Here is a 14,348-nt window from a genome sequence, read left to right on the forward strand (position 1 = left end):
GTTATGCAAATTAAAAGACAGGCCTCTTACCACTATAACTATGTGGGCGTGGTTATGCAAATTAAAAGACAGGCCTCTTACCACTATAACTATGTGGGCGTGGTTATGCAAATTAGAAGACAGGCCACCTTACAACTATGTGGGCGTGGTTATGCAAATACAAGACGTGACGTAAAGCAGTATGGGGGGAATTGGGCGTGGCTATGCAAATATGAGACAGATTCTGGTGTCATCTGTGAAAATATGGGTGTGGTTATGCAAATAAGAGCCAGGCCTTTGTTGCATATATAACGATGCGGGCGTGGTTATGCAAATTATGTGTCAGGCCTCTATGACCACATGTGACTGTGTGGGCGTGGCTATGCAAATTATGAGCTAGGCCTCTACTACTATATTTGATGATGTGGGCGTGGTCATGCAAATTACGAGATAGGCTTTATTACTATTTTTAAAACTATGTGGGCGTGGTCATGCAAATAGGAGCCAGGTCTCTATTACCATATATTACAATGTGGGCGTGGTTATGCAAATAAGAGTCATACTATATCAATATACACTGAAATTTGGGCGTGGTTATGCAAATTAGGAGATACACCCTAATTGTGTATAGCGTGACGTGGGCGTGGTTATGCAAAATAGGAGAGCCTGTATCACCATACACTGAAATTTGGGCTCCAAATGCCAAAATATTTTTATTAAATATTTAATTTTGGGGAAAAAGGAAAAACCCAACGAGGCCCAGGAGGGGGAGGGGGGACCAGGAATGTTCCAGAAGGTCGGGAAGGCTCCAATTCCGGGGGATTTTGGGTTTATTTTTTATTTTAGGGGGGAATTTTGAGGGGTTTTTGGGTTATTTTGGGGGTTTAAGTGCAGGTCCTGCTCCTCCCCAGGAATACTGGATTTTTTTGGACTTTTTTGGATTTTTTTTTTATTATTTTTGGGATATTTTGGGGGTTTTTTGGGATTTTTCAGCCCAAATCCTGCTCCTCCCCGGGGATATTTTTTTAAATATAAATTTGGATTATTTTGGATTATTTTGGGGTTATTTTGGGATTTTTCAGCCCAAATCCTGCTCCTCCCTGGGGACATTATATTTTTTTTTAATAAAATTTGAATTATTTTGGGGTTATTTATGTATTTTTCAGCGCAGGTCCTGCTCCTCCCCGGGGACATTGTATAATTTTGGATTTTTTTGTATTTTTATTTATAAATTTGGATTATTTGGGGGATAATTTTGGGATTTTTCAGTGCAGGTCCTGCTCCTCCCCGGGGATATCATATTTTTTTATATAAATTTGGATTATTTTGGGGTTATTTATGTATTTTCAGCGCAGGTCCTGCTCCTCCCCAGGAATATTGAAATTTTTTAATATAAATTTGGATTATTTTGGGGATATTTTGGGTTATTTTGGGTGTTTTCAGCGCAGGTCCTGCTCCTCCCCGGGGATATTTTATTTTTCTGGATTTTTTTGGATAAATTCAGATAAATCTGGATTATTTTTGGGATTTTTTAACGCAGGTCCTGCTCCTCCCTGGGGACATTATATTTTTTTTTATAAATTTGGATTTTTTTGGATAAATTTGGGGATAATTTTGGGTGTTTTCAGCGCAGGTCCTGCTCCTCCCCAGGAATATTGAATTTTTTTCTGTATTTTTGGATTATTTGGGGCTATTTTGGGGATATTTTGGGTTTTTTTGGGGATTTTTCAGCCCAAATCCTGCTCCTCCCCGGGGATATTTTTTTTAAATATAAATTTGGATTATTTTGGATTATTTTGGGGTTATTTATGTATTTTCAGCGCAGGTCCTGCTCCTCCCCGGGGACACTGTATAAATTCGGATTTTTTTGGATAAATTCAGATAAATTTAGATTATTTTTGGGATTTTTCAGCGCAGGTCCTGCTCCTCCCTGGGGACATTTTATTTTTTCATATAAATTTGGATTATTTGGGGATATTTTGGGGTTTTTTGGGTTTTTTTAACACAGGTGCTGCTCCTCCCCAGGAATATTGAATTTTTTTCTATATTTTTGGATTATTTTGGGGCTATTTTGGGTATTTTTGTGGTGTTTTTTGTGTTTTTTCAGCCCAAATCCTGCTCCTCCCCGGGGACACTGTATAAATTTGGATTTTTTCGGATAAATCTGGATTATTTTGGGATAAATTTGGGATTTTTCAGCGCAGGTCCTGCTCCTCCCCGGGGATGCTCCTCTTGATCCGCAGCAGCAGCGACGTCAGCCACTGGTCCAGGCGGGAGATGGAGTCAAACTCCTTCACCTGGGGGGGAATTCAGGGAGATTTGGGGGAATTTTGGGGATTTCAGGGGAATTTTGAGGGTTTGGGGGGAAAAATTGGGAATTTTGGGGGGAAAATTGGGAGAAATTTGAGAATTTGGGGGGAAAATATGAGAATTCTGGAGGAAGAATTGAGAATTTTGGGGAAGATTGGGGATTTTGGGGGAAAATTAGGAATTTTGTGGAAAATTGGGGGAAATTTTGGGGGAAATTTGGGAATTTGGGGAAGATTGGTAATTTTAGGGGGGTTGGGTGAAGATTTGGGGGAATTTGGGTCCAGTTTGGGGTGAATTTGGAGTAAATTTTGGGAGAATTTGGGGCAGATTTTGGGAGAATTTGGGGGAGAATTTGAAGTAAATCTGAAGTGAGTTTTGGGCTGGATTTGGGGCAGATTTTGGATGAATTTGGGGCAGATTTTGGGGTGAATTTGGAGTAAATTTGGGGCGAATTTTGGGGCACATTTTGGGTGAATTCAGGGCAGATTCGGGGTGAATTTTGAGGTGAATTCTGGGCTGGATTTGAGGCAGATTTTGGGTGAATTTGGGGCAGATTTGGGGCACGTTTTGGGTGACTTTTGGGCTGGATTTGGAGTAAATTTGGGGTGAATTTCAGGTGGATTTGGGGCAGATTTTGGGTGAATTTTGGGTAAATTTGGGGTTCCCCACGTACGGCGTCGGTGAAGGCGTCGACGTTCTGCTCCTCGTGAGCCTCGAGCAACTTCTGGGGAGGGGGAGACAGAGGAGACCCCTGAGACCCCCCCCAGGGACCCCCCCCCGAGACCCCTGAGACCCCCCAGGGACCCCCAGAGACCCCCTAGGGACCCCTGAGACCCCCCAGGGACCCCCAGAGACCCCCCTGAGACCCCCCAGGGACCCCTGAGACCTCCCCGAGACCCCTGAGACCCCCAGAGACCCCCCTGAGACCCTCCCAGAGACCCCCCCGAGACCCCTGAGACTCCCCAGGGACCCCTGAGACCCCTGAGACCCCCCGGGACCCCCCAGAGACCCCCCTGAGACCCCCAGAGACCCCCAAGGGACCCCTGAGACCCCTGAGACCCCTGAGACCCCCCTGGGACCCCCAGGGACCCCCCAGAGACCCCCCTGAGACCCCTCAGAGACCCCCCTGAGACCCTCCCAGAGACCCCCTGAGACCCCCAGGGACCCCCAGAGACTCCCCAGGGACCCCCCAGAGACCCCCCAGGCTGACCTTGAGCAGTTTGCACTCCCGGGAGTCGGAGAAGGCCGGGAACATCTCCTCGTATTTCTGTACGGCCAGCTGGGGGGAAAAAATGGGGAAAAAATGGGGAAAAATGGGGAAAAAATGGGGAAAAAAATGGGGAAAAAATTGGGAAAAAATGGGGAAAAAATTGGGGAAAATTTGGGAAAAATTTGGGAAAAAAATGGGAAAAAAATGGGGAAAATGGGAAAAAATGGGGAAATAAATGGGAAAAAAATTGGGAAAAAATGGGGAAAAAATGGGGAAAAAATGGGGAAAAAATGGGGGAAAAATGGGGAAAAAATGGGGGAAAAATGGGGGAAAAATGGGGGAAAAATGGGGAAAAAATGGGGAAAAAAAGGGAATGGAAAAATGGGGGAAAAATGGGGGAAAAATGGGGGAAAAATGGGGGAAAAATGGGGGAAAAAAGGGAATGGAAAAATGGGAAATGGGAATGAGAATGTGGGGATGGGAAAATGGGAAATTCCCATTTCCAATCCCAATTCCCACATTCCCAATCACTAATTAACCCCAGATAATTAGTTACCTTGGCGTTGAGCATGTCCACGCAGAAGTGGCACAGGGCAGCCCTGAAGAAATGCTCCTTGGCGCTGTATTTGAGGAGGGGGCTGTCCATGGCCACCGCCCCCACCTGGAAGGGGAGACAAGAGACCAGGGGAGCCCAAAATTCAAAAATTCCCAAAATCCCAAAAATCTCAAAAATCTCAAAAAATCCACAGGGATCTCAGGATTCCAGGGGAGCCCAAAAATCCCCAAAATCACCAGGGATCCATCCCAGAGTATCCCAGGGGAGCCCAAAATACCAAAAATTCCAGGGGAGCCCAAAAATTCCAGAAATTCCAGGGGATCCCAAAATCTCAAATAACCCAGGGGAGCCCAAAAATCCCAGAAATTCCAGGGAATCCATCCCAGAGTTCCAGGGGAGCCCAAAATCCCAGAAATCTCACGGGAGCCCAAAAATCCCCAGGGAGCCCAAGATTTCTGGGGGATTCTAAAAATCCCAGGAGATTCTAAAAATTCCAGGGGAGCCCAAAAATCCCCAAGATTCCAGAGGATCCCAAAAAATCCTGGGGGATCAAAAATTCCCAGAGATCCCAAAAATTCCCAGGGAAGCCCAAAATTCCCAGGGGATCCCAAAAATTCCAGGGGATCCAAAAATCCCAGAAATTCCAGGGGGATCCCAAAATCCTGGGGAGGCCAAAAATCCCAAAGGGAACCACCTCAGAGTTCCAGGGGTTCCCAAAAATTCCCAGGGGAGCCCAAAAATTCCTGGAGATCCCAAAAAATCCCGGGGGGTCCCAAAAGTCCTGGGGGATCCCAAAATTCCCCAGGAACCCAAAACCCCAAAAATCTCAGGGGAGCCCAAAAATTCCCCGAGAAATCCCCAAATTCCCAGGGGATCCCAAAGTCCCCAAAATTCCAGAGGACCCCAAAAATTCCGAGGGATCCCAAAAATCCCGGGGGATCAAAAAAATCCCAGGGAATCCCAGAATTCTCAAGGGGATCCCAAAAATTCCAGAGAAATCCCCAAAATTCCAGGGAAACCCAAAAATTCCAGAGGATCCACCCCAGAATTCCAGGGAATTCAGGAGTTACAGGGGATCCTGGGATTTCAGGGAACCAAACCCGGGTGTTCCAGGAAAATGAGGGAAAAAAGCAGAAAAAAAAGAGGGAATAAAGCAAAAAAAAAAAATTAAAATGCAGAAAAAAAGGGAATAAAGCAGAAAAATTATAAAAAAGCACAAAAAAGAAGAAATAAAGCAGGAAAATTATGAAAAAAAAAAAAAAAAACAGAAAAAAAAAAAAAAAAAATCAGGAAAACGAGGGGGGAAAAGCAAGAAAATTTTGGGAAAAAAAATCCGAAAAATAAGATTAAAAAATCAGGAAAAACATATAAAAACTCAGAAAAAGAAGATAAAAAATCAGGAAAAAAAATCAGAAAAATAAGATTAAAAAATCAGAAAAAGCAAGATAAAATAATCAGGAAAAGAAACAAAAAAATCAGAAAAATAAGAAAAAAATTAGATAAAAAATTAGGAAAAAAAAGATAAAAAATCAGGAAAAAAAAATTAAAAATCATAAAAATTAGGGAAAAAATCAGAAAAAAAATTAGAAAAAAATCAGGAAAAGGAGGGAAATGAAGGAAAAATCAGGAAAAAGCAGAAAAAGGAGGAAAAGGAGGAGGACCAAGGGCAGACCTGCTCGTAGATGTCGATGGCCCGCGGGAACTGCTCGAGCTGCGCCGCAAACGCCGCCACCTTCAGCAGGCACTTGTTGGCTGAGCTGGAAAATTGGGGATTCCGGGTGACCCCCAGGGCAGAATCCACAAAAAAACCCCAAATCCCGAAAATCCCGGCCATAAAAACCCCAAATCCCACAAAAATCCCCCAAATTCCCACCAAAATCCCAGAAATTCCAGCCAAAAAACCCCAAATCCCGAAAATCCCGGCCATAAAAACCCCAAATCCCACAAAAATCCCCCAAATTCCCACCAAAATCCCAGAAATTCCAGCCAAAAAACACCAAATCCAGAAAATCCCGGCCATAAAAACCCCAAATCCCACAAAAATTCCACCCAAAACCCCAAAAATCCCATTAAAAAAGATCCAAATCCCAAAAATCCCACCCAAACCTCCCTGATCCCAAAAATCCCCCAAATTCCCACCAAAATCCCACAAATTTCCACCCCAAAAAAACCCTCAAATCCAGCCCGGAATCTGCGAAACCACAAATCCCAAAAATCCCAAAAAAATCCCCAAAAAAATCCCCAAAAAAATCCCCCCAAAAAACCCCACAAAAATGCCCCCCCCCCCCAAAGAAAAATCCCCAAAAAAACTCACTTTTTTTAAAATTTTTTTTTTTGATTTTTGGGGATTTTTTGGGGAGAGTTTTTGGGGATTTTTTTGGATTTTGGGGAGATTGTTTTTTTTTATTTTATTTTATTGGGATTTTTTGGGGATTCTTTTCGATTTTTGGGGATTTTTTGGGGGGATTTTTTGGGGGGATTTTTTGGGGGGTGGTTTTGGGATTTTGGGGGGATTTTTTGGGATTTTTTTTTCGATTTTTGGGGATTTTTTTCCGGATTTTTTTGGGATTTGTTTTGGATTTTTTTTTTTTTTTGGCATTTTTGGGGAGGATTTTTGGGGGGATTTTTTTTATTATTTTTGGGGAATTTTTTTTGGTTTTTTTTTTTATTTTTTGGGATTTTTTGGGGGATTTTTTGGGGGATTTTTTTGGGATTTTTGGGGGGGATTTTTTGTGGGATTTTTTTTGGATTTTGGCAGGATTTTTTTGGATTTTTTGGGGGATTTTTTCTGGTTTTTTTGGGGATTTTTTTTGGATTTTTTTCGATTTGGGGGGATTTTTTTGAGATTTTTTTGGGGGGAATTTTTTTTGGACTTTTTTCGATTTTGGGGGGAATTTTTTTGGGATTTTTGGGGGGGATTTTTTGGGGGATTTTTTTATTATTATTATTTTTTGGGATTTTTTTGAGATTTTTTGGGGGGATTTTTTTTTAATTTTTTTCAATTTTGGAGGAATTTTTTCTATTTTTGGGGGGATTTTTTTTTTGGATTTGTTTTTCTGTGTTTTTTTTCGGGATCCATCGGGTACCTGGTGGATTCCTCCCCCTTGTAGTAATCGGCCGCCTGCTCGTAGTGCGCCACGGCCTGGGGAGAGAAACGGGGAAAAAACGGGAAAAAACGGGAAAAAACGGGAAAAAACGGGAAAAAAACGGGATTAGAGCCTGGAAAACCGGGAAAAACCCGGGATTAGACCCCAGGAAATCTCTGGAAAAATCAAAATCTGGGCAAAATGGGGAAAAAATTGGGGAAATCTGGGAAAAAATGGATCAAAAATTGGGAAAATCTGGGAAAAATGGGATCAGGTCCTGGAAAAACGGGTGAAAAGACCCAAAAAAAGGGAAAATTCCTGAAATTCCCGAGTTTGGTGTCCCAGGGTCCCTTCCCTCATTCCTGGGGATTTTTCTGGGATTTTTTTTTTTAATTGAATTTTTTTACAGGATTTTTTTTAATTTGGATTTTTGTTCCAGGATTTTTTTTTCTTGGATTTCTTTTCCAGGATTTTTTTCCTGTTTTTTTTTTCCTGGATTCTGTTCCCGGATTCCGCCCCCGCTCCATCTGCTGGGCCGGGAGGGATTCCCAGAGAAATCCCAAAAATATCCGGGAAAAACACCAGAGAATCCCAGGAAAAAAATCCCTAAAAAATTCCCTAAAAGTTCCAGAAAAATCCCAAAACATTTCCCCAAAATTCCAGAAAAATCCCCCCCAAAAAATCCCCAAAAGTTCCAGAAAAATCCCCCCAAAAATCCCCAAAAAATTACAGAAAAATCCCAAAAAAATCCCCCAAAATTCCAGAAAATTCCCCAAAAATTCCAGAAAAATCCCCAAAAAAATCCCCCAAAAAGTTCCAGAAAAATTAAAAAAAAATTCCCCAAAATTCCAGAAAAATCCCCCCAAAAAATCTCAGAAAAATAAAATAAATAAATCCTGGAAAAATCCTCCAAATCCCAGAAAAAAACCTCAAAAATTCCCTAAAAAAAAACACCTGGAAAAATAATTAAAAAGTAAATAAAAATAAAAAATAAAAAATAATACTAAAAAAAAAAAAAAAAAAAAAAGAAAAGAAAAAAAGAAAATCCCAGAAAAATCCCAGAAATTTCCAGAAAAATCCTGGAAAAATGAAAAAAAAAAAAAAAAAATCGCAGAAAAATAATTTTTAAAAAATCCCCCAAAAAAATCCCAAAAATTCCCAGAAAAATCCCCGAACTCCTCCTTTTCTTCCCGATTTCCCAGGATTTTCAGGACATTTCATTTTTCCCCACCTTCTCCACGTCCAGCAAGTCGCTCTCGTAGATCTCGGCGATGCCCACGTGGTGCTTGGCCGCGATGGTGAAACGGCCCTGGGGAGAAATGGGGGAATTCAGGGGAAAAATGGGAAAATTCCACAGAAAAATGGGGAAATTCTATAGGAAAATGACATTATTCCATAGGGAAATGGGAAAATTCAGGGGAAAATGGGAAAATGTCACAGAAAAATGGGAAAATTCCACAGAAAAATGGGAAATTTTAGGGAAAAATGGGATTATTCCACAGAAAAATGGGATTATTCCAGGGAAAAATGACATTATTCCATGGGGAAAATGGGAAAATTCAGGGGGAAAAAAAAATGGGAAAACTCTACAGGAAAATTGGAAAATTCAGGGGGAAAATGGGATTATTCCATGGGGAAATGGGGGAAATCCAGGGGAAAATGGGAAAATTCCAAGGAAAAATGGGATTATTCCAGGGAAAATTCAGGGGAAAATGGGAAAATGTCACAGAAAAATGAGAATTCCAGGGAAAAATGGAGTAAATTGAGAGAAAAATGGGAAAATTCCAGGGAAAAATGGGAAAATTCAGGGGAAAAAAAAGGGAAAATTCCACAGAAAAATGGGGGAAATTTAGGGGGAAAAATGGGGAAAACTCAGGGAAAAAAATTCTGTAAGAAAACCAGGGATATTTTGGGGGAAAATCGGAAAATTCTGGAGGAAAACGGGGGAAAGAGTTTGTGCAAAAAATGGGAAAAAATTCAGGGGAAAAATGGGAAAAATTCAGGGAAAAATGGGAAAAATTCAGGGAAAAATGGGAAAAATTCAGGTGAAAATTCCATGGAAAAATGGGAAAATTCTAAAAAAAAAAAAAATTGGGAATTATTCCATGGGAAAATGGGGATATTTTGTGGAAAAAATTCTGTGGAAAACGGGAACGTGTTCAGTGGGAAAATGGGAAAATTCTGGAAGAAAAATGGGAAAATTCCATTGGAAAATGGGAAAATTCCATGGAAAATGGGAAAATTCTGGAGGAAAATGGGAAAATTCTGGAGGAAAATGGGAAAATTCCACAAAAAAATGGGAATATTTCAGGGAAAAAGTGGAATAATCCCAGGGAAAAATGGGAATAATCCCAGGGGAGCAGGAACAGCCCCAGGAATGAGAAAAAAGCCCCAAATCCAAACCCCAAATGTCCCAAATCCCAAAAAAGTCCCACCATGTCCGTGTAGATCTCGATGGCCCTGAGCAGGCAGTTCACGGCCTCTGGAAATGGGAAAAAACAACAGGAATGGGAAAAAATCCTGGGAATAAAACCCCAAAATTCCCGAGATAAAACCCCAAAATCTTTGGGATCAAACCCCAAAATCCTCGGGGAAAAAACCCAAAATTCCCGACATAAAACCCCAAAATCCTCAGAAATAAAACCCCAAAATCCTCAGAAATAAAAACCCAAAATTCTCAGAAATAAAAACCCAAAATCCTCGGGAAAAAAACCCAAAATCTTTGGGATCAGACCCTGAAATTTTCCAGGATTAAAAAACCCCAAAAATTCAGGATTTGATGCCCCAAAATCCCTGAGATCAAACCCCAAAATTCCCGAAATAAAACCCCAAAATCCTCGGGAAAAAAACCCCAAAATTCCCGGGAATAAAACCCCAAAATCCCTGAGATTAAACCCCAAAATTCCTCAGGATAAAACCTCGAAATTCCCCGAAATCAAACTCCAAAATCCCCGAGATAAAACCCCAAAATCCTCGGAATAAAACCCCAAAATTTTGGGGAATTTCGGGGAATTTTGGGGGGAATTTTGTGGATTGTGGGGATATTTTGGGGAATTTGGGGGATATTTTGGGGAATTTGGGGGATTTTCAGGGGGATTTGGGGGATTTTTGGAAGAATTTTTGGGGATTTTGGGGAATTTGGGGGATTTTTGGGGGATTTTGGGGGTAATTTCAGGGAATTTCTGGGATTTTGGGGGGAATTTTGTGGATTTTGGGGAATTTGGGGGATTTTCAGGGGAATTTGGGGGATTTTTGGAAGAATTTTTGGGGAATTTTGGGATTTGGGGGATTTTGGGATTTTCAGGGGATTTTTAGGATTTTCAGGACAATTTTGGGGATTTTTGAGGGAATTCTGGGACTTTTTGGCAAATTTTGGGGAAATTTGGGGAATTTTGGAGATTTTTCAGGGAAATTTTGGGAATTTTTGGGGGGATTTTAAAGGAACTTTGGGTTTGGACCCAAAAATCTTTTGTGTCAGAACCTGAAACTCCAAAAATTCTGCCCCAAAAAACCCCAAAATTCTACCCAAAAAAACTCAAAATTTTGTCCAAAAATCCCAAAAATTCTGCCCAAAAAAATATGGGAATTTTGCCCAAAAACTGCAGAAATTCCCCCCCAAAAAAACAGGATTTTTGCCCAAAAAAAAGGGAATTTTGCCCACAAAAAAGGGAATTTTGCCAAAAAAAAAGGGAATTCTGCCCAGAAAATTGGGATTTGAGCCCAAAAATCCGGGAATTCTGCCCAAACCCTGCGGGAATTCCGGGCCCATCTGCCCAGAGCCGGAATTCCGGGGGCAGCACAAAAACCCCCCGGGGAAAAACAGCAAAAATTGGGGCATTTTGGGGGTTTGGGGATTTTAGGGAGAATTTTGGGATTTTTAGGGGAATTTTTGGGATTTTTAGGGGAATTTTAAGAGGATTTTAGGGGGATTTAATACAATTTAAATGGATTTTAAGGGATTTTGATGGGATTTAAAAGAATTTTCATAGGATTTAAAGGGATTTTAAAAATTCCCCAAAAAAAACCCCAAAAAAATCCCCAAAAATCCCAAAAAAAATCCCCAAAAAAATCCTCAAAAAATTCAAAAAAAATCCCCCCAAAAATTCCCCAAAAAATCCCCCAAAAAAATCCCCCCAAAAAACCCAAAAAAATCCCCCCAAAAAATCCCCCCAAAAATCCCCCCAAAAATCCCCCCAAAAATCCCCAAAAAATCCCCAAAAAAATCCCAAAAAATCCCCAAAAAATCCCCAAAAAATCCCAAAAAAATACCAAAAATTCCCCAAAAAATCCCCAAAAGTCCTCCCAAAAAAGCCCCAAAAAATCCCCCAAAAAAATCCCCAAAAATCCCCAAAAAATCCCCAAAAATCCCAAAAAAATCCCCAAAAAAAAGCCCCAAAAAATCCCCCATAAAAATCCCCCATAAAAATCCCCAATAAAACAGAAAAAAAAAAAATCCCCAAAAAGTTCCCCCAAAAAAATCCCCAAAAATCCCTCAAAAAATTCAAAAAAATCCCAAAAAAATCAAAAAAAAATCAAAAAAAAAAAAAAAAAAAAAAAATTTAAAAAAAAAAAAAAAATTCCCAAAAAAAACCCCAAAAAATTCCCAAAAATCCCCCAAAATTCCCCAAAAATCCCCAAATTCCCTCACCTTGAGGATCAGCTTTTTTAAAGGCGTTTCCGGCGTCCACGAAGTTCATGGCGGCGTCGTGTTTGTCCTGCAGCTGCAGGTGCAGCTGGGCCGAGCGGGAAAACGCTGCTCCAGCCTCTGAAAAATAATAAAAATTCCATTTATTAATGGTTATTTACAGTTATTTATGGGGTTTATTTATGGGGTTTGTCCTGCAGCTGCAGGTGAAGCTGGGCCGAGCGGGAAAAGGCTGCTCCAGCCTCTGAAAAATAATAAAAATTCCATTTATTTATAGATATTTATTGGGTTTATTGATGGGATTTATTGTTAGGATTTATTTATGGATTTTTTCAATGGGATTGAGGGGATTGCTGAGTGAGAAAATGCAGCCCCAGCCCCTGGAAAAATGGGAAAATTCAATTTATTTATAATTATTTATGAGGATTTATTAAAGGGATTTATTCATGAGATTGCTCAGAGGGAAAAGGCAGCTCCGGCCTCTGAAAAATGGGAAAAATTAAATTTATTTATAGTTATTCATGGGGTTTATTGATGGGGTTTATTATTGGAGTTTATGGGATTTATTTATCGGATTTATTGATGGGATTGCTGAGTGAGAAAAGACAGCCCCAGCCCCTAAAAAATCAATAAAAATTCAATTTATTTATAATTATTTATAGTTATTTATGGGGGTTTATTTAAGGGATTTATTCATGGGATTGCTGAGTGAGAAAATGCAGCTCCAGCCTCTAAAAAATCAATAAAAATTCAATTTATTAATGGTATTTATACTGTTTATTGATGGGGTTTATTATTGGAATTTATGGGGTTTATTTATTTGATTTATTTGTGGGATTGCTGAGTGAAAAAAGGCAGCCCCAGCCTCCGAAAAATCAATAAAAAAATCAATTTATTTATAATATTTATGATATTTATTTATGGGAATTATGGGATTTATTTAAGGGATTTATTCGTGGGATTGCTGAGAGAGAAAAAGCAGCTCCAGCCTCCAAAAAATCAATAAAAATTCAATTCATTTATATTTTTTAATAGTTATTTATAGCTATTTATGGGGATTTATGTAAGGGATTTATTCAGGGGATTGCTGAGTGAGAAAATGCAGCTCCAGCCTCTAAAAAATTTTAAAAAAAATTCAATTTATTTATAATTATTTATGGGATTTATTGCCCAAAAAGGGCTGGAAAAATCAGGAAAAAAAAATATCCCAAATTCTTTGGGGTGTCACCAAAATTTGGGATTTTTTAGGGGAGAATTTGGGGTTTTTTTAGGGGGAATTTGGGATTTTTTAGGGGGGAATTTGGGATTTTTTAGGTGGATAATTTGGGATTTTTTTAGGGGGAATTTGGGATTTTTTTAGGGGGGAATTTGGGATTTTTTTGGGACCTCCAGGTGCTCAAGAATATTTTAAAAATTCCCAGAGTGGAAAAACGGGAATTTCTGAGATCCCAAACAGAAAAAAAAAACCCCAAAACAACTAAAAAAGGGGGAAAAAAATCCGATTTTTTTTAGTCTGAGATTCCCAGCAGAAAAAAACCCCCCAAAACAGCCAAAAAAATGAAAAAAAAAAAATCAGATTTTTTTAATAATTTGCCCAAAAATCGGGATTTTTTTGTGGGAATTTCAGGTTTTTGTGACCCCCAGCCCCGGGGGATTTTTCCAGCTGCTGGAAAAAGGGGAATTTGGGGGAATTTTGGGGATTTTTGGGTGCTCACGGCTCCAGTTCTTGGCCATCTTGAAGAGGTTGGCGGCGCGGGAGAAAAGCTCGCAGGCCTCCTCCAGACGGGACGAGCCCCTGGGGGAAAACACAGATTTTAGGGGAATTTTGGAGATTTGGGGGGGATTTTTGGGATTTGGGGATTTTTTGGGGATTTTTAGAGTAATTTTTGTGGATATATGGAGGAATTTTGGGGATTTTGGGGGGAATTTTTGGAGGAATTTGGGGATTTTCAGGGGATTTTTTGGGGATTTTGAGGAATTTTTGGGGGGATTTTGGGGGGAATTTCGAGGATTTTTTTGGAAGAATTTTTGGGGATTTTTGGAACAATTTTTAGCGATTTTGAGGGAATTTTTGGAGGAATTTTGGGGGGGACTTGGGGGAATTTTGGGGATTTTGGGGGAATTTTTAGAGGAAATTTGGGGGAATTTTTGGGGGAATTTGGGGGGATTTTGTGGGGGAATTTTGAGGAATTTTTGGGGGATTTTGGGGGAATTTTGAGGAATTTTTGGGGAAATTTGGGGGGATTTGGGGATTGTTCAGGGGAAATTTGGGGATTTTCAGGGGAGTTTCGGGAATTTTGAGGATTTTGGGGGGAATTTGGGGGGATTTTTTGGGGGGTTTGGGGGGAATTTTGGGGATATTCAGGAGAATTCTGGGGGTTCTGGTAGAATTTGGGGATTTCTGGGGATTTTGAGAGATTTTGGGGGGAAATTTGGGGGATTTTTAGGGAATTTTGGGGATTTGGGAAAAATTTGGGGATCTTGGGGGGAATTTGGGGATTTTCAGGGGATTTTGGGGATTTTTGGGGGAATTTTGAGAGAATTCTTGGGACTTTTTGGTAA

The 14,348-nt window shown here is 40.3% G+C and overlaps 1 protein-coding gene and 2 long non-coding RNA genes across 3 annotated transcripts; 1 reads left to right on the plus strand and 2 right to left on the minus strand.

Annotated features, from left to right (window-relative positions):
* Positions 1-661: 661 nt before the first annotated feature.
* Positions 662-1,791, minus strand: LOC310918374. Its single transcript, XR_014591651.1, has 2 exons — positions 1,541-1,791; positions 662-895 (listed from the first exon to the last, which is right to left on the minus strand). It is a non-coding gene; the product is annotated as an uncharacterized lncRNA (long non-coding RNA).
* On the plus strand, positions 889-1,633 carry LOC310918373. The gene is made up of 3 exons (XR_014591650.1): positions 889-1,247; positions 1,330-1,427; positions 1,520-1,633. It is a non-coding gene; the product is annotated as an uncharacterized lncRNA (long non-coding RNA).
* Positions 1,792-1,834: 43 nt separating the features above from the next.
* Positions 1,835-13,577, minus strand: NAPA (NSF attachment protein alpha). Its single transcript, XM_083877231.1, has 10 exons — positions 13,502-13,577; positions 11,790-11,906; positions 9,577-9,623; positions 8,373-8,450; positions 7,142-7,197; positions 5,728-5,812; positions 4,056-4,160; positions 3,500-3,568; positions 2,963-3,013; positions 1,835-2,276 (listed from the first exon to the last, which is right to left on the minus strand). The coding sequence occupies exons 1-10, from the start codon at positions 13,518-13,520 to the stop codon at positions 2,175-2,177; spliced, it is 729 nt and encodes a 242-aa protein (XP_083733357.1). The 5' UTR covers positions 13,521-13,577; the 3' UTR covers positions 1,835-2,174.
* Between the last annotated feature and the right edge of the window lie 771 nt (positions 13,578-14,348).

This window comes from Zosterops lateralis, assembly GCF_965231275.1.
Source record: "Zosterops lateralis genome assembly, chromosome: 23".
Lineage (NCBI taxonomy): Eukaryota > Metazoa > Chordata > Aves > Passeriformes > Zosteropidae > Zosterops > Zosterops lateralis.